Genomic DNA, 19,906 nt, shown 5'->3' on the forward strand with positions numbered 1-19,906 from the left:
CCCACCCTTTATGGTAAAGTGTTTAGCACATAAAGCAGGATAGTGCATAGGAGCATCTGCTTTTTACTGTTAACTGTTGTTAGCTTTTGGTAGCAGACTCACCAATACAGTCTCTGTTTGAAATGTGATGAATTAGCACAGTTAAATAGAGATCACTGAATAATGAACACAAAGGGAAGTTATGACAGTGAAGACAACTACACTTGATTAAAAAGAAGAATGCGTTTGTTTATTATTACATTTTGTAGAGTGCTGCATGTTGTATATTTGCCAATTTTGAGTTTTGCCTGTCAAGTGGACTTTATAAACATGAATATCTTTGCTGTAAGGCATGACATATTTGGTTATGTAGTTTGGTGTTTTGTAAAGCATCATACTCCTACGTCCCGTCCCCTTTCCTCCAGCCTTTTGGGACATTCTATCCATCGGGACGGGACTGGAGCACTTTTGAAGCATCAAAAATGAACTTTTTTGTCCTTCTTTTATTTTTATGCGGGGCCACCGAACATGACCATAGCCCCGCCTTTCTGAGCTCTGGCCTTCAGTTCTTTTCTCCACGCAGTTGGGGTCGGATGCACTTGCATCTTAGGGAATTTGTTTTCTTTTTTGTTCTCTTTTCCTTCGTATTTGTTCTCCGGTTCCACAGTCTTCTTTCATCCGCCTATGCTGGAGAGTCTGGGATTCGTGTCCTGTTCTTCGTGTGAACGTCGTTTCGGGAGGGCGGATCCCCATTCTCTCTGTCTGGAGTTCTTGGGCCCGGGACATCGGTGGGACTCCTGCTTCTACTGCGACTCCCTCTCTGTCCGGGCACTCCAGCATAGGCTCGTCAGGTGGGAGGAGGTGTTAAAAAGGGCTTCCTACTCCACATTTACAGCAGTTCATCGACGAAAAAAGGAAGGATCCAGTAAGTTCCTTCCTTTTTAGGGCACCCCGGCCAGAAGACTCCTTCCCGGGGTCTTCCCGTTCCGGGAGGTGCCCAAGTTTCTCTGGTACCAGGGTTCTCCCTCGGGGTGTCCCGAAAGGGATCTAACCTGGACTCCAGAGTTTTCTCCGAGGCCCCCTGTCAGGATGCTGTCAGAACCGGATCTTCATCCGAGGTTCCCCATCTGGGGGCTTAAGTAGGGCCCAGCATTTCTGGGGCTGTTTTCACAGGACTAGTTCCCGAAGTTTCCGGGTCTGAAACTAAACGTACCTAGACCTGTCTTGAGGTTTCCTGTACAGTGATTAAAGGCACTGCAGTTACTCCCGAGGATCCCCAACTAGAGGCCACCATTAAAACCAGTAAGATCGAGGGGCCCCCTCTGAGGGGGCTCTGGCTATGGGGGCGTGACCCTAAGCCTTCCCACAAGCAATCCTGTGGTCAAACCGATCCTGCTGAGGTGGCAAAAATGGAAGGCAAACGCCTTAAGTCTTCAAATACCGGCCCTGCCTAGGTTCCCTCACAGAGAGCTCATTCTTCAGCAGAATCTAAGGGGTCTCAGAAGCGCTCTAGATCTGCTAGCACCGGCTCTGCCAAGGTTCCCTGTCACAAGGCTAAAATGGACAAAAAGTCCCCTGGTACCCCTGCGGTGACCATGGCCTCACTGACACCTGTGACACTGTTCGCTTCAAGCAGTAACAAAATGGCAGCTCAACCCACACGGTTTCAGACGGCCATTTTGATGACGTCTTTCACACCAACATTCTCAACAGTTGGTACGGATGGGCTTGTTTTTGGGGTCGAGCAGCCTTTTCCATGGATTCTGGGCAATAGGAATCCGTTCCGTCCTCCAATGGATTGGGCGCGCTTGTTTTCGGCTGCAATGCACAGTTTCGCTCCCTCCTACGTCCGCACCCTTAGTTTACGTGGATCCAGCTGGTGGAGAGCCATCCTGGCAACCAGCCTCTATGCAATCCTGTAGGTATGCCCCTTCAGAGCAGCCTCTATCCTCTTCCAACGCGCTTTTTGGAAGATTCCAGGCTCTTATGAACTCTGACCCGATGAAAGCATACTTTAAGGATCTATTCAAAGAAATGTATCCTAAGCCTCTCGAGCCGCAGCTTGCTTCGGTAACTCCTCAGAAGATTCCGGTGGGGCCCCTCCTCCACTACCACCAATGCCTCCACTTTCACCTGTGCTTAAGACTCCCGTTGTGCAGTCAAGTCTGCCCACGGGCCCTGAGATGCCACGTGCTTCGGATCAGTTCTCTGTTCCTGCCGTATTGGATGAAAATCAAGAGGACCAGGATAGCGAGGACCTGCGCCACTCTGTCAGAGCCTTTCATGACAGGGTTGTGGATATGATGGCGTTTCTAGATATTCCAATACCCAAGTCTCCGGCTCCACAAGAAGGTGGACTTTCAGGAGCCTTTACTCTTTTGACACAGGAGCACACAGGCCTTTTCCTTCAAAAGGATGTGCTAGCTGAAGCCTGAAAGGTCTGAGAAAAACCTCATTTCGGGCAGCACCTGAACAGGAAAATTGACGCTCGCTACAAGCTACACTCGTCAGAAGACATACCCTTGACTCCATGTCCACTCCCCTCATCAACGGTGGTGGCAGCAGCTACGCTCCAGTCTAAGCCATCCTCAACAACCTCTACGGCAGCTTCTCAGGTTCTGTGCAAGGAGGACAAGCTTCTTGATGCCATTGTGAAAAATGTATTTTCTCCAGCTGCGACAGGTGAATACCAGGGTCATCCTGGCAGCGGCAAATCTCAAGCTGTGGAAGGAGTTTGCTGTGTTTCAGGAATGTATCCCTCCTGACAGGCTCGAAGATTTTAAATAAGGTTTATCCGATGCCAGAGTGCTGGCTCAGGACCTGCTGGAGGCCGCGGCCCATCATGTAGACACTTCCGCTCGAGGCCTTATGGTTGGAGTAGACCTCTCCCGCCAAGCGTGGCTGCATGCTACAAAGTTCTTGAAGGCAGTTCAGGACGAAGTACTTGATCTTCCTTTCGAAGGTAAAGAACTGTTTCACTCCTCCACCGATGAGGAAATCAATAAAACAAAAGCAAGCATACAAACAGCTAAATCTTTGTCAGTCCTTGCAAAGCTAAAGCGGCTTATATGCAGAGGTCAGCGACCCAATCAAGGTCCTTCTCAGGTTTCAGAGGGTTCCAGGAGCGCTGTGCACGTCGGGCAGAAGGTCCCTCTGGTGGGTCTCACTGTAAGCAACATATGCAAGGTGACCGGTTTTTCTCTCGCTCATCAGCCGCCTCTTTGGCAACAGGTGGTCTTGCCGCTGATAAACCATCTAAATGATGTTTAAACCATCTCATCTGGAGGCGTGGCAGACGATCACAGAGGACCAATGGGTTTTGTCCGTCGGCCGAGCTGGCTTTCGCTTGCCCCACTCACTCACCCTCCTCTTCAACAGATTGGGTTGCCCTCCCTCAGAGCAGAGGTACAGAAACTTCTAGACCTCAGAGTAGTGGAACCTGTTCCCTTGCGTGAGCAAGGGGAGGGCTATTACTCCCATCTCTTTACAGTGCCCAAACCCAACCAGGCTGGCCTGCGCACTATCCTCGAACTCTCCAACTTCAATCTCTTCCTACCCCAAGAGAAATTCAAGATGATTACGCCCAGACAGATAATGTCCTCTCTCTCCGCAAGGACAATTGGCTCAGTGTGGAAGATCTTCAGGCGCTTACATGCATATACTGATCTGGGGCCCACATCGGAAATACCTGCAAATATCGAGTGCTGCTGATTGGTCTCTGCTTGGCACTGCGTGTCTTTATGAAGATGATGACGGTCATCGCAGCATTCCTCACACTGCAGGGAATTCATGTATATCCATGTTTGGACGATTGGCTTCTGCGGAGTACTTGCTCACAGGCCGCATTGGCCAATCTTCAGTCTCTCCTCCAGCTCATGTTCTAACTGGGGCTGTCGGTGAACTGCCGGAAATCGTCTATGACGGTTGCTCAAGACCTGATTTTTATAGATTTCCGTTGGGATACTGTCAGTGCCAGAGTGTTCCTGATGGAGGACAGAATTGCAGACTTACCAGCCACGTGCCAGCTTTTCCTCCAGTCTTCCCACATGTCGGCCTGGTGGTTCCAGAGATTCCTAGGCCTTATGGCTTCTTGCTTGTTAGCCCTACCTCTTGCAAGACTGACAATGAGGCGTACACAGCTTGCTCTTTGGAACTGCTGGTCTCAAGCTGTGGACCCGGACTACAAAATTATTCCGGTTCTATCATCCATGACGGCGGATCTTCAATGGTGGTCATCCATCAATAACCTTTCAGTGGGAACCTCCGTCCAGGAGCCCTGTCCACAGTTCACGGTTGCAACAGACTCCTCTCTTCTAGGGTGTGGTGCCACGCTAAGTCACCCAGAGGTGTACAATCTGTGGACGCCTCAGGACAGAATGTCCTGGGGCGTCCACCTAGAGTCAATTACTAGGTCAATTACCTAGAGCTTCTGGCAGTTTTTCTAGCATTGAAAGATTTTCAGCCCTCTATCATCAACAGAGTGCTTCGAATTTTCACGGACAATCCCGTAGCAATGTTCTGCATCAACAGGCAGGCGGGGACCAGGTGCATCTGGTGGATCTGGCCGTTCAGATTTGGAATTGGGTGGTCTGGCACAATGTCTGGATACCGGCCGTGCACATTCCAGGTCATATCAATGCTGCGGCAGACTCCCTGAGCTGCAAGTCTTTGGCGAGTTACGAGTGGGAGATGAAAAGTGATGTTCTTACCAAGATGTTCCAGCAATGGGGTTCTCCAGCGGTGGACCTCTTTGCAACCTCAATGAACAGGAAACTTCCTCTTTACGCTTCCAAGTACGGTCTTGGAGAGTCTTCCTTCGGGGATGCTCCTGAGATTTGTTGGGACAACATGAAGGCTTACGCCTTCCCTCCTTTGCCGTTGATTCATCGGTCGGCCTGGAAATTCAGGAGCGCTTTCAACTGCACTTTCCTCGTCATAGCTGCTTGTTGGCCAGCCAGGTTCTGGTTTTCGGAGCTGCAGCACCTATCGGTATGCAACCCGACCAGGTTGCCGCAGATTCCCGACCGTCTCAGGCACAGCAATCACCAGTTGTGGCACCCCTCCCCACAATCCTTCAGCTTGGCGGCCTGGTACCTGAGTTCCGGTCCTTAGCGCAGTTTAACCTTTCAGAGGCTAATATGCGCATAATTCAGGCGGCACGTAAATCTTCTACGAGGGTTCAGTGCAAAAGCAAATGGCTTCGTTTTTTTCATTGGTGTCTAGCTAAACAGCTTGATCCTCGACAGACTTCTATTGACTGTGTCTTGTCTTTTATATCAGACCTTACAGCCTCTGGCATCCACGTACTATCGTGCAGGACGTACCTATCCGCCATTGCAGCTTATCTGTCTACAGACAGTTGCTTCTTTTCACTGGCAAATACCGTAATGAAGAGGCACTTTGCAGGTCTTCATCGCTTTCCTCGGTTTAGGCCTCCTCATCCAAAATGGGATCTGAATGTGGTCCTCACCGCTTTGTGTCATTAGCCATTTGAACCTCTGCCCACTACCGAGCTCAAGTATGTTTCTTGGAAAGTGGCCTTCTTGATTGCAGTAACATCTGCGAGAAGAATAAGTGAGCTTCAAGTTCTCTCTGTCGAACATCCATTCCTAACATTCCACAAGGATAAGGTTGTGCTGCGCACTCATCCTTCTTTCTTTCCAAAAATTGTCTCTGAGTTCCACATAAACCAGTCAATTTTCTTACCGGTTTTCTTCCTGAACCCGGTCTCGGCTGCAGAGAGGGTTCTACACAACCTAGACATCAGACAAGCTCTGAAGGTTTACCTCGACAGAACAAGCAAACGTACAAGTTCTTCACAACTCTTTGTTACGTTTGGTGACCCTAAAGGGAAACCTGCTTCGAAAGCGTCCATCTCATGCTGGATTGCTTCATATATTGCCGAGGCTTACACAATTCAAGGCCTTCAGCCCCCAAAGGGCGTTCATGCACATTTGGTCTGTGGCAAGTGGGTGCTGTTGTTTTCCAGAAATGTGTCCTTTGGCAGTCCATAGCCAAAGCTGCTACGTGGGCTTCCCCTTCTGCTTTTTGCAGACATTATTGTCACGACCTGAGCTCCCGGGCTGATGCCCAGTTCGGCCAGGCAGTTCTTAAGAACCTGTTCCAATAAGGGAAATTTCCATCCTCCTGTTTTTCTTTGGCCAATGCTTGGGAATCTCCCAAAGGTATGGAGTAAAGGGGATACGGGACCTAAGGGTACAACAGTTACTCACTTAGTGACTACCTTACTCGTAGTCCCCTTTCGTCCATATGCCCGCCTGCTGTCCCCTCTAATAAGTATCCTCTATTTTGCTAAATGGTCCTTCGACTCTGGCGATAGAAAAGGACCGAAGGGCGATGCCCTGGGCGGAGCTCAGGAAGGCCGGGCTACGGTCATGTACAGTGGCCCAGCGTAAAAAATAAAAGAAGGACAACAGTTATTTTTTGATGCTTCAAAAGTGCTCCGGTCCCAATGGACGGAAATGTCTCAAAAGTATGGAGGAAAGGGTGTGCGTGAGTAACTTTGTTAATTACCATGCTGCCACCCAGCTGCCTCCATGCCCTCAAGACATCAATACGCCACTCCGATCTTCTTACACTCTCTTGAGGCACATGAAATGCAGATTATTATCCAGGAAAAAGTCTGGGCCTCTTATGGGTCCGGTGGTAACCGTGCCAGTGATAATGGCGGGTTGCTGCCGGACCCGAAATGATTTACCGGCGCCTGAATTCCTGGTAACACTGGAAGATTACAACCCCAGACGGACCGGAAAATCAGGAACAATGAAATTGTAAGTCCCCATTCCCGTAGAGTCCCACAGGACTCTATGGCAGTGAGGACCACGGAAGCACTTGCACCGTTTACAACAGTGCTTCCATGAAAACTCTGTGGGCGGGTACTGTTCCGTCCGCAGGTCTGACATGCTGGGCGGGACGGTACCCACACGCAGATCTGTAATATAAACTTACTGGCACTGTTGTTTCCGGACCGGCAGGCTCAGAATGAGCCCCATAGTCTTAGCCCCCATCATAGCTGCCCACAGTATGCATGGATCCAGTTGATCAATGCATGTTTATGAGTATAGAAACCACACATTCAGGACAAATGTACCCTTAGAGATGTGCAGCTTGGATTTGTCATACCCCGACATTATTTTCAATCTTATTTTCTTCTGTTGTAGGTTGGGGCTTGATGGCATGAAGATGCAGGTAACTCCAATAAAAATAAGACCTAGAAATGCTTGGACATGATCCTTCTATGTAGGTCATTGTTGCTTTACGCTGTTGAGACTTGCCACTTGGGGACATCAAGCAACGACACAACGTACAAAACAAGTGTTCTTCAACATCTTTTATGAAGGTTAACAATGTGATGTCTTAAATTGGATGAACACCTATCAGTACAAGGAAAGTATTGTAGCCAAGATAAATGAATCCTAAACAAACTAGTGTCACAGATGTGATAACTTAAATTGTGGTTCTTCAGATGCTATCTACATTTCAGGATTATGCTTTAGCATAAAAGAATGTAAGCCACTCTTATGAGTCTCTGCCTCTATAGTGATGTCGTATTTTAGCAAACAAAAGCCAAAGGTGATGGCCAACAGTAAGTTAAAACCTATTATTTGCCTTCAGGCTAACTCTAAGCTACAACAAGAGAGTTCTCCATATTTGGCCAACAAAAGTGTTCATAACCTATTTTTTTAAAAGTTTGTACCTATTACAGAAATGAAACGCACATCAGATGCATTCCAGAGAAGTCCCCTCCAGGAGCTACTCACGGTTCTTCCTTCCACAGGATCTCTTGTCAAAACAATTTCTTTATGCCTCTCTACTGCCTCTTGATTTCTCTTAGCGCAACCATTGTCGTAGGTCTTTCCATGACCTCTGGTTCTCTCAGACATTTGTTAGGTCTATTCAAAACCTTTGGGTTTCTCAGCACAACATGCTTGACAGTAATGGGTATTTCGAGGGGATTGGGTCCTCCGACGTATTCCATATCTATGACATGTAATCACCACAGCTGTGCTGCTTCGGAAACTTTTTTCCCTGGCGTCTGCGTCCTGCGTCGATGATGTCGATGCGCCGTCGTCGAGGACCTCCTCCGACGTCATCCGATGTGATAAGTAGGACGCACGATGCCCGTAGCCTCAGTTCCGTTTTTTCCGCAAACGTGTTGCTTCGTGTTTCTCGGTTAAACGCCTCGACTCTTTGGAGTTCTGTTCTTCTCGGTTCTTCGAACCTGTTCGTTTTGTGAAAATCCTTCGTGTGAAGATGTCTTCTACTTCGTCTTCGACCCCGCGTCCGGGCTTCAAGAAGTGCGGGGAGTGTGGGTCCAAGGTGTCGGTGACGGACTCGCACGACGCCTGCCTCTGGTGCCTCGGGGAGGCCCACGACACGGATGACTGTATCGACTGCCAGCCGCTCACGTCCAAAGCCTTACGCGCACGTAAGAAGAAGTTGTCGGTAGGTCGGGTGTCCAAGCCCCGGAAGTCGAAGTCTGCGGGGCTTTCGACGGATGATTCGAGGGGTGACTCTCCGCGTCATCGTCGGAAGTCTCGTGGGTCTCCTTCTAGGAGTCGGTCTCGCCACTCCTCAGCCTCTTCGAGGCATTCTCGGAAGCGCCGACACCGGTCGTCTTCCAAGTCCTCTTCGGAGGACTCTGCCCGGCACGTCGCTTACCCCACCAGCCGTGAGACGCCGGAGGAATGGGCTTCCTTCGGGAAGAAAATGCTGGCGATTCTTGAGTCGCAGGGTACTAAGCCGACCGCGCCCCCGAGTGGAGTCGGACGTGAGAGGTCGAGAGACACCGCTCGCAAGAGTGGTCGGCACGAGTCACGGGAGAGGTCCCGTTCAGACAAGGAGACTCGTTCTCGACGTACCCGTTCCAGGACCCGGTCCTCGACGAGTTAGAGACTGTGTGCACCTGTGAGGTCTTCGAGGAAGACATCGACGTCTGAGGCGTCGAGGGCGTCGACAGGCTTTCTCGAGGCTCCGGCTCCGAGGAAGTCGTTGACGCTCAGGTCGTCGAGGGACACGCTCGGGGCTCCGGCCTCGAGGGCTGTGTCGACGCCGCCGATGCTGGAGGCGCTGCATCTGACGTCGATGCCGATTTCCTCGACGTCGACGCCGATCCTCTTGGCGCCGATGCCGGTTCTCTCGACGCCGGCACCGATTCGCTCGACACCATCGACGCCTTTCGTGTCGGAGGTAGCCCTTGGCACAGGAGAACCCCCTAGGAAGGCTCTGGTTAAGAGCAAGCACTCTCGGGTGCCTTCTTTTCGCCACCTGGAGTATATTTCAGAGGCGGATGAGGATTCTGATGGCCTGGTTCCTAGTCAGGTTCCAGATGAAATTGTCTCGGGCCATAGTCAGTTTGACGATTTGAGGCAGTCACTGCATGATGCCAGTGGACTGGACACCTCTCCGGAGGTGGAGTTTTGTAGGCCTGAGCCTGGCTCTCATGCCGATTCCTCGTACCGGCGCCTTATGGCTAGGGTTTCTGAGTACTTGGGATGGTCTGCTCCCCCAGGGGAGTTTGGGCAGGATGATCTGACGGACATCCTTGATGTTGGTCCCCCAACTGACCCGGTACTGCCGTTCCATATGGCTTTACAGAGAAGGGTGGCGGCGGCTTGGACTGCTCCGGAGAGTCTCCCGGCGGTGGGCAGATCCTTGTCACGAAAATACCGTCCAGCCAGTAGCGACCCCTGCTACTTGACCAGGCACCCCACTCCGGAGAGTTTGGTGGTGCAGGCGGCCACGGCCCCAGCAAAGCAGGCGTCGTACCCTACCATCCCTCCTGATAGGGACGACAAACGTTTTGATGGCTGGGTGAAGAAAGTGTTTTCTTCTGGTGGTATGGCGCTTCAGGCGGCCAACTCCATTTGTGCCTTGTCTCGTTTCACGCACACTCTGTGGAACTGTGTTGCGTTAGCGGCTGAACATATTCCCGAAGGGGACGAATGGGATGGTTTCCTTGCTATGGTCCAGGATGGTAAGGATGCCATGTGTGAGTCCGTTCAGTCGGGTTTGGACTTAGCTGAATGCGTCAGTAGGTCCATGGCGGCGAGCACCGTGATATGCAGGTTTGCGTGGTTGCGGAAGTCGGAGTTTGCTCCTGATGTGCAGTCCCGGTTCCTCAACATGCCCTTTGACGGTGAACACCTTTTTGGCAGCAAGGCTGACGAGAGCCTTGAGAGGTTGCAGACCTCAAAAGCTGCAGCGAAGTCGTTGGGCGCTGCAGTTTGCCAACCTCCGCCTTTTCGTCCTAGGGGACAGCAGTGGAGGGCTGGTTCCTTTCGCTATTACTCGTCCTTCAGTAAAGCGAGAGGAGCTGGCAGTCAAAGGGGCCTACGCAGGGGTACCAGAGGTGGACGACAGGGTACCCGTGGTGCCAAGGCCGCTCGGGCAGTTGCCTCTTTGCCCTCAGGTAACGCCGCAGCCGCTCCCACTCAGTCATGAGGCCATGTCCCATGGTTCGCCGGTTGGGGGAAGGCTGGCGCAGCATCTTGTAGAGTGGCAAGCCATTACTTCAGATGTGTGGGTTCTGGAGATCATAACCCACGGCTACTGTCTTCCTTTTCGGCACAGGCCTCGCGACAATCCACCGGGGAACCTCTCTTTGCAGAGTCTGGATCCGCTCCTTGCGAAGGAAATTCAAGCCCTGCTGGAGAAAGGCGCCATAGAACTGGTGCCTGTAGCGGAGAGGAACAAGGGATGGTATTCCCCTTATTTTTTGATTTCGAAGAAAGACGGGGGATTGAGACCCATCATGGACTTGCGCAGTTTGAACAAACTCCTCAGGAAGGACAAGTTCAAGATGGTTACTCTCTCTCAAGTCCTCCAGGCCCTTCAGCTTCAGGACTGGTTGGTGTCTCTCGACCTCAAGGATGCTTACTTCCATGTGCCGATCCATCCCAAGCACAAGAAGTACCTGAGGTTTGCGGTTGGCGACTTTCAGTTTCGGGTCCTGCCGTTCGGATTGACCTCTGCCCTGAGGGTTTTCACCAAGCTCATGGTGGTGGTGGCAGCGCATCTCAGGCAAGGGGGGATTCACGTCTACCCCTACCTGGACGATTGGTTGATCAGGGGGAGCTCTCCCGAGCAAGTCCTGGATCATCTGTCCGTCACCTGCCACTCCCTTCACAAGCTGGGCTTCTCCCTCAATTTAAAGAAGTCCCATTTGACGCCAACACAGCAGCTCCAGTACATCGGAGCAGTGCTCGACACTTCCCTGGGGCAGTGTTTTCCTCCCCAGGTGAGGGCTCTTCACATTCAGCAGATGGTGCACAAGTTTCAGCATGCAAAGACGCTCCCAGCGTTCGAGTTCTTGAGGTTGCTCGGCCTCATGGCATCCTGCATTCTTCTGGTGCCAGAGGCTCGCCTGCGAATGAGATCTTTGCAGTGGGCACTCAAGACGCAATGGTCGCAGTCCTCCGGCAGGATGTCGGACTCGGTTCAGGTGCCCGGGACCTTCTGTGGTGGGCCGTCGAAGGCAACTTGATGAAGGGGGCTCCATTTTGGCTTCCCTGGCCGGAGGTGACGATCGTGACGGTGCATCCCTCACGGGATGGGGAGCTCATGCCAACGGGCTGACAGTCAGCGGTCGTTGGTCTCCGTCGGAGTCCAGACTCCATATCAATCTGTTGGAGCTGAGGGCCGTCAGGCTAGCCTTGAAGGCTTTTCTGCCGACTGTGCGAGGAAAGAATGTCCTGATCCTGACGGACAACACAGTGGCCATGCACTACCTCAACAAAAAAGGGGGGCAGGGTCACTTCCTCTGTGCAGGGAGGCGATGCAGCTCGAGTTCTGGGACATCCAGCAGGAAGTTTCGATCTCGGCAGTTCATCTGGCCAGAGACGAAAACGTGACGGCGGACGCTCTGAGCAGGCAGAGCGCGATCTCTCACGAGTGGGAGTTGGCTCAGGAGATTCTCCTGGAGATCTTCGCCCTTTGGGGGACCCCTCACGTGGATCTCTTCGCCTCCAGTGTCAACCGAAAGTGCGAAAGGTTTTGCTCGCGGGAGTTTCCTCCAAAAGGAGCCTTAGGAGACGCGTTCGTGGTGGAGTGGTCATTCCCGCTGCTGTATGCGTTTCCTCCAGTCCCTGTCATCCCGCAAGTGCTGCGGAGGTTACGAAAGTTCGGTTCCCGAATGATCCTCATTGCTCCGGCGTGGGCTCGGAGGACGTGGTACCCGGACCTTCTCGACTTGTCCATCTGCCCTCCACGTCGACTTCCCTACCGAGACGATCCGCTCTCACGGGATGGGGGTCAGGTTCTCCATCCAGAGGTCAGATCCCTCAACCTTCACGCTTGGCTTCTGAAAGGTTGAGGTATAAGGTTTGGGACCTCCCTGAAGACGTGATGGAGGTGTTGCTTTCGGCCCGAAGGCCAGCAACAAAGTCTCTGTACCATTGCCGTTGGCGTAAGTTTTGCGACTGGTGCAGGGTTCAGAATGTGGATCCTTTTGCATGTGACATCCCCATGGTTCTGTCCTTTTTACTTTCTTTGGCCCACAGGGGCTTGCAAGTGGGTACCATTAAAGGTTACCTGGCGGCGCTGTCCGTCTTTAAGCACTCGTCTGAAGAGTGTTCTTATTTTAAAAGCCCTTTAATTTCACAGTTTCTGAAAGGGCTCACTAATGTCTTCCCTCCGTCACCTTTCCTGGTGCCCGGTTGGGATTTAAACCTTGTTCTTAAGTTTCTTATGGGTGCTCCGTTTGAGCCTTTACATTCTTGCCCTTTGAGGCTGTTAACTCTGAAAACTGTGTTTTAAGTTGCGGTTACTTCCGCTCGCAGAGTGAGTGAGTTACAGGCACTTTCAGTTAAGCCACCCTTCACTGTATTTCACAAGGACAGGGTTGTCCTTAGAGTTCGTCCTTCTTTTCTTCCGAAGGTAGTGACGGAATTTCATTTGGCCCAGAAGGTTGTTCTTCCGGCATTCTATCCTCCTCCGCATCGTGGTAAGGAAGAGGAGAGGCTCCATAGGCTTGATCCTAGGAGAGCTTTAAGCTTTAATGTTTCACGCATGTCCCGGGTCAGAGTGGACGATCAACTCTTTATTGGTTACGCTGGAAAGCGTTTGGGGCAAGCTGTGACGAAACGGACATTGTCTCGCTGGATTATTTTAGCCATCTCGGAGTGTTACCGCTTGGCGGGTAGGGACCCCACCGGCTGGCTTGCGGGCCCATTCTACCAGGGGTGTGGCTGCATCTACTGCCCTGCAGAGGGGTGTTCCTATTCGCAACATCTGTGATGCAGCCACCTGGGCTTCAGTACATACATTTGTACGTCACTATTCCCTCGATTCCATCCGAGGGCAGGATCTGGCCTTTGGCAAGGCGGTCCTTTGCTCTGCTATTTGATTGGCTATTCTAAATTTTGATTCTAAATTCTTTCCCTCCTCCTTGCTCTGGTACTGCTTTGGGAGTCTGTCATAGATATGGAATACGTCGGAGGACCCAATCCCCTCGAAGAACAAGTTACTTTCTTACCTGGTAACGTTCTTTCGATGGGATGGTCCGACGACGTATTCCATATCGCTCCCGCCCTGCCTTCCCCGCTGCAGAATTTCTTTTGCGATTGCAGCTTACGTTCCGCAAGGCTTTGTGTCTGACTGGCAGTTGACTAATGTCACACGTTCTGGGGGAAAAAACTACAACTGAGGCTACGGGCGTCGTGCGTCCTACTTATCACATTGGATGACGTCGGACGTCGGAGGAGGTCCTCGACGACGGCGCATCGACGTCATCGACGCAGGACGCAGACGCCAGGGAAAAAAGTTTGTCATAGATATGGAATACGTCGTCGGACCATCCCATCAAAAGAACTTTACCAGGTAAGAAAGTAACTTGTTCTTCTACCACTACCCCCATTCAGGGTCCTTTTCAGGCAACAATATGCCACGGGTGGTTCTTACTGGGCTTCTCAGAGAAGCACCCCATCCTCAAGCCTTCCTACTGGTATTTCCTTTGGTGGGTAGACCCTGTCCATAGGTCCTCTATGTGAAATATCAATAACTCTTGAGGTGGAATCTTGGGCATCACCCTACTGGCGCAACTGCTTACACAACTGACAAGAAGTGTGCTTCTTCTCACTAGATTGCGGCCATGTAGCCAGGGAGCAGATGAAAGCACTTCTATTTACATAATGTTGGTCCGATGCTTGGTTCTCTAAACAGGCCCAGGATTGGTCCTTCCATTGAATGGGTAGTTTTGTTTCCTGATTAGTTCTGCCTTGTATGACATTTCATTAGAAAAGTGGTTTCATTATTATTTCTCTTTTGGTATTTATCTGGTCTTAATTTTATAAATTAACAGTTTACTCTAAGCCTTTAAATCTGGGCCGGGCCATTGGTGCCATTTTGCTCTATGCCTTTAAATCTGGGCCTGGCCACTGGTGACATTGTGGTTTGGCAAATGAATGTGGGCGCAGCTTCGCTGCGCTCTGCAGTGTTCAGCATTCTGGAATCCTTTGAGGTATTCTTCTCTGCATTCTGAAGGTACTGTGTTTCACTAGTGGTCTCCCTGATTAATACCCTTACGTGCTTGGTGTTCCACAAACTCCCTGGGTTTGCCTGCCTCTTGGGACTCCACTGTATTAACATGTTGTGGTTGGGTTTATCGTTACAACAACCATTCTCGCTTCTAGCTCAGATCTATTCCACCCTCATACCTTAGAAAGCATTCACAATTGCTAGCTTCCATAGTATTAGAATATGACCATTCCTGGAGCATGATGGAACCTGTAGTCCTTGATCCCTTTTTTCAGTTAAACACATAATCGTTTTACTTTTGAGGAAGTACCATGATTCTGATGGGTGAGCCCTGGTAATCCCGCTCCCTCCACCCTCTGGGAGATACATCGAGTAGCAGCCGGACCAACCCAGACCCCAGTGGCTTGGCCCCCTTATATAAAAGGGATGGGGAGTTTCTACAACTTGCCCCACACTTCATAGACTTTAAATGATGCAGTTGAGCAAGGGCAAACTCAGCAAAGTAGGGTGTTATGAATCCATCAAATGGTACTTAAATTAAAAAAAGCATAATATTGAGAGTTTTGGAATTAGCAATTCAAGCAGATCGCTGATAACCAGATTGCAGATGGCAAACACACAGAAAACATGGTTGATGGTGATTTTTAATATTCTTTATGGGTAACTAAGTCAAAATACAGCAAAATCCCTCTTGTGAGAGTTTCTAAAAAAATGAGTGACAGTTCATACGGGTGATGACAGTTAACACAAGGAAAAGTAGACTTTTCAAGTAATAAGAGCTAATAATGAAGGGTGCCTGACATGATTATATTATTGATATCTTCCACCTATAGGTTCCTCATCTATTGAAATGACATCTAGACACAGACCGGCCTTGAAATGTTTTCTTAACGGCTAGAGACTTTTTCACAATGTCAGTGGACCCTCAGCGCCAGAAGCAACATAAAATATATCTATGGGCATGTGTGAGCCACATGATCAGAATTCTTTAATGTGGCATGCATCATCCCAAGACTGTACTTGTTACAAGCCATTTAGGCAGTGTGGCAAACAAGCAGTGCGTCAAACACATGTCTCCAAACTCCACTGGCAACATCTTCTGGCAAACACCAAAACACCAGTGACTGTGTTTCAATGCGCCCAAAGGTCACTCAGGAGGGTGTGACCAAGGTCTACATGGGCCTGAACAAGTTTGGTAAGAGCAAGCACATTTTTCCCCTGATCGTGCACGTCTTGCTCCAGGACCCTGAGGGCAACCTTCAGGACCAGAACTTCCATCAGGAAAGAGGAAAAAAGAAGCAACACTCAAGGTTACGCTACAATCTTCTTCCTTGAGACATCTTTCCTCCTCTTTTAGTTGGCGGTGTCACTAGTTGAGGTCTCCTGCAACAGTAAGTTCTAAAGCATCTGTAGAAATCAGGACAGTAGGCGAAGTGGAGTTTTGTAGACCTTTATTACACAATGTCTTAACCAAGGTAGTTGGACTCCAGGTTGACCCCACAGTTACTTCACTGTGAGTAAAAGGCACCAGGAGTTCCTCTTCTCTTTGAGTGTCTCCTACTCTCACGGACCCGGATAGGCCCACCAGTTGCTCTCACTCTCCTCTCCTTCTCCCTGCAAAAAGCAACAAAAACGCCATTAGGCCAGTCCCTTTTATACCTGGGGTTTGGAGGGAAAAAGGGCCAATCGGGGACAACTTCCCTCCCCCCCTGTCTGATTGGTGGGGACCCTAGGCACCCACCCTCTATGAATATTGCTGCCTCCTCCCCTCCTCCTCCTTTATTCTGGCTGCCTGGCTCTAGCTTCCCCTCCCTGCTGTCAGCCACACCCTCTCCATTGGCCCCGCCCCCCAACATTGTGTCTCCTTCGAGGCATGTCTCCCGGAGGCCCGTCCTGCTTGAGGCCCCATACTACTGTTCTGGGTCTGCCCTGCATGAGGTAAGGAGGGGGTTCTGGTTGGCTGCCCCCGATGGGTCCTTGCCCAGCTGTCTGGCGCACCTCCGACGCCGAGCGGTCGGCACGAGTCGGGCTCTCTAGTTCCCGAGCCTCGCTGCCGCTCGCCGCCAGAGGCCGCCGAGGTACGTTGGGCTCGCGGGTCTCCCAGCCGCAGCGCCAGTGAACCCGGTCCTCGTGGGCACACGCGGCACTGCGGCTGTGAGCACCCGCGGCGCCGCGGCTGCAACGTCGGCACCGTCGTGGGACGCCGACAAGGCTCTCCCATTAACAGGGACGCCTTCCCGGTGCCCGCGTTCGGCGCCGCACACGCCCGCGGCACAGCGGGCTCCTCTGGCCGTGCGTCCCGCTCTCCCTCTCCGTCCACCCTCACATCCCCACAGCATCATACAAAAATGAATCACATTATTCTCTCGTTAAGAGAAATACAATGGTGTCAAAAGGTTTTTAATGGATGGAGAAACACATTCCACTAGATGACATTTGAATCTATTTAATAAATGCCCACCGCGTTTCGGATCACCAATCCTTCTTCAGGGGAATCAGAACCTTCTTTGCTACAGTTACAAACAGAAACTAGATGAGCCTTAATCTAGAGTTACTTGTTATACATTAATACATTGGATAATTACATCAGTACTAACCTGTTGTATTAATGTGTTCACAAGGAGCAGTTTAAAACCCAAACTCTGACATCAGAAAGAATAAGAGATTTGTTATTATACCAGAAGTTACTGTGAGATAAACTCCTATCTTTCCCTATCCTAACCAGAATGTCCCTAACTGGCAAACTAAACTAAAGAAGGATGACCTAGTGTCCAAATGTCTATGACCCACCTATTAATACAAACAACAAAATAATACAAGTAGCAATTGGCAATCTTCAATTCAACAACCCAGTGCAAAAGTGCTTTAAAGTATTTAATATCTTCCACAATATCCCTTTTCTCAAGACCAATGCCTTTCTCACCAACAGCATAGTTTATAATTTAATAAGAAATATTCTCAAAAGGACAAATCACAATTATCGGCATATCACACTTTTCTTCCAACTGAATACTTACATCAGGATAGCAAAACAAAGACTTCTTGTAAAGCAACAGCCTGTAAAGAAATGATTATTGAGAACACTTTCTTTCTGCAGCACCTTTTTGCCACCAACACAATGGTTCACATTGGGCCTCATTATAAGTTTGCCGGTCCGGTAGTAACAGCGCCAGTAAGTTGACTCCACAGGATTCATCACGCTACCTATCCAGCATACTAAGGTCAAGCCAAAAGTAAGAGATCTTACCTAACTTCATATCAACCAATGCTCAGTCTAAATCAATGTTGTAGTGCAATGTAGTTCACCCAAGTCATTTGCCAAATATCTGTAATAAATTACATGGACTCTCAATCAGTAAAGGTCTTCAATAATGTATCAGTTTCTTATTTTCACACAGTATATAACAAACTGTAACATCTTACCTTCGTAATTCAAGATAACGAGCAAAGGAGCAGAGAGAGCAGCAACCTCTCTCCCTGAACCTTGCTCCTCAATTAAAGGCCAAGCAACCGTCACATGACGCGTCCAGGATGTTGTCAATATGACTCACGTCACGATGCATCCAACGGCAGACTTTTTAAAGTAGATAACTTAAACATAGTTTCTATTCCATAGTACACTAAATTAACAATCTATTACAGATCAGGAAACTTGTTTGGTTGTTTATATGTCAAATTACAATTACCCCACTTACATATACAAGTTACGGTCAGATAACTCGAAAAGTGTTGCCTCTCGCAATTACTGTTTCCTGTTCCTAACATGTCTTCTCATGTATTTATGTTAAACAACTCCAGATGATAATGTAAATCAGAAGGTGAGTCTTGATTTGAATTAAGGTATCGAAGAAAAAAACATTTTCAGTTATGGCTAGATGCTTTGAATGTGTACGGCTGCCATCTTGGGGTAGTTGTAAAACTCCCAATTTATACACTTCTATAAGTATCCCATCAGAGAGTACATTATGCAATCTAAAAAATACAACTTTCCATATCACACAGTTACAACATCTAGACTGGAATTGAAGTATTGTGTAACATCCTTGTTTCTACCTATGTGAGTGTAACCCTTTCAAGTATTTTGAATGCAATCTCCACATGGTGGTCCTGTCTATATACAAGGTACGTGATCAAAACACTGATGGTACTAACTAAGCCCAAAGCCACTCTTTGCCATTATGATGCCAAAGTAACATCATCTTTTCCATAAAGAATGTTGGTAGTTATTCCATCAAATTGGGATCATCAGAGGATTTTTTACCTACACTTGTTGAGGTGAATATTATAACCTGGCCCATCTTGTTGTGGCTGCCGTTTCCCCAGCAAACTTTTCCCCTAACACCCCTTCCCCTCTCCTAAATGTAGTGAAATGACTGTGACGCGGTGAGCGGATGCGGAATAATAAACTTCTCAACACTGGCATCTATTCCAGTGGGCTGGGAAGCTGTCGGGCTCACCATGTCTGATTTACCCTCTCTTGCATTGCCAACTCCCAACCTGACTATTCAGCCCAAAACTCCTTTGCTGGATAGTGGAGACCAAGAACCACCTCTCCAAGGCATGCCTCCGTTCTTGGCTGCGAGTTCCAACCTTATGATGGTACCACTGGAGTACCCACTGGCAGTGCAAACTATTAGTTTCAATACCTGATCCATCGGAGCCAATCTCAGTGCCATTGCCAGGCACTAACCCATCTCCTGCATCAGAGCTACAGGCACCTGTATATGTCACTGCGAGTAGTCCCACCATGTCAAAGATCAAGTTAGTCTTTTAGTGGTGTGCAATTTATTTATGTTTAATTCCAAAAGGCAAAATGTTTGATAAATATACTTGTACTGTAAAAAGAAAAACGTTGTCCCAACGTGCTTTCTAAATCAATGATACATAAACAGACTACAGCAACATATTCAAAGACTGTTGTGATACAAGTGAGACATAAACACAGGTTAACCCAACTACAGTCTCAAAATGTTCTGCATTCTTTCTGCCACCCCACTTCACTTGATTGTCCCATTTTGTAAAACTAAAAAGCCACACACGTGCCCTTGATGAATTAGGTTTTGTTGCCTAGCGTTCCAGCTGTATGTTGTTTCAGTCAGGGTGATTTCTCTTATGCCTTATTTCATTTGCCAAGATGTTGCAACCTACTTAGCTTACAGCTCCTGTTCACTTCAAGGAAGGATGAAAGAAGTAGCATTCTAGCCTTCCTGTGTCACCTATTGAGGTTTCTGGCTGCTGTACTGGCAAAAGTAGGATTTATCCTCTTTAGTCACTTTGTGCTTTACTGTTGCATACCGTTGCCTTTATCTCATGATATAGCAAGTCTTTGTCACTGTAGATGTCCTGCAGCTATTTTTCCTCCCAATTGCCTCCTGGCTGAGGTCTTCCAAGTTAATGGTACAAAGCAGCTTCAGCTACTCCTTTGCCCAAT

At 49.3% G+C, this 19,906-nt stretch overlaps 1 protein-coding gene across 2 annotated transcripts in view; it reads left to right on the forward strand.

Annotated features, from left to right (window-relative positions):
- The window catches only part of LSS (lanosterol synthase), a 315,876-nt gene that overhangs the window by 163,874 nt on the left and 132,096 nt on the right, over positions 1-19,906 (forward strand). For both annotated transcript variants that reach the window (XM_069616042.1, XM_069616043.1), the window contains one exon: positions 7,161-7,188. In XM_069616042.1, the coding sequence (XP_069472143.1) occupies positions 7,161-7,188 (28 nt within the window). The remainder of the gene's footprint in view (positions 1-7,160; positions 7,189-19,906) is intronic.

The sequence above is a fragment of the Ambystoma mexicanum genome, chromosome 9 (genome assembly GCF_040938575.1).
Source record: "Ambystoma mexicanum isolate Mex_15411 chromosome 9, UKY_AmexF1_1, whole genome shotgun sequence".
Taxonomy (NCBI): Eukaryota; Metazoa; Chordata; class Amphibia; order Caudata; family Ambystomatidae; genus Ambystoma; species Ambystoma mexicanum.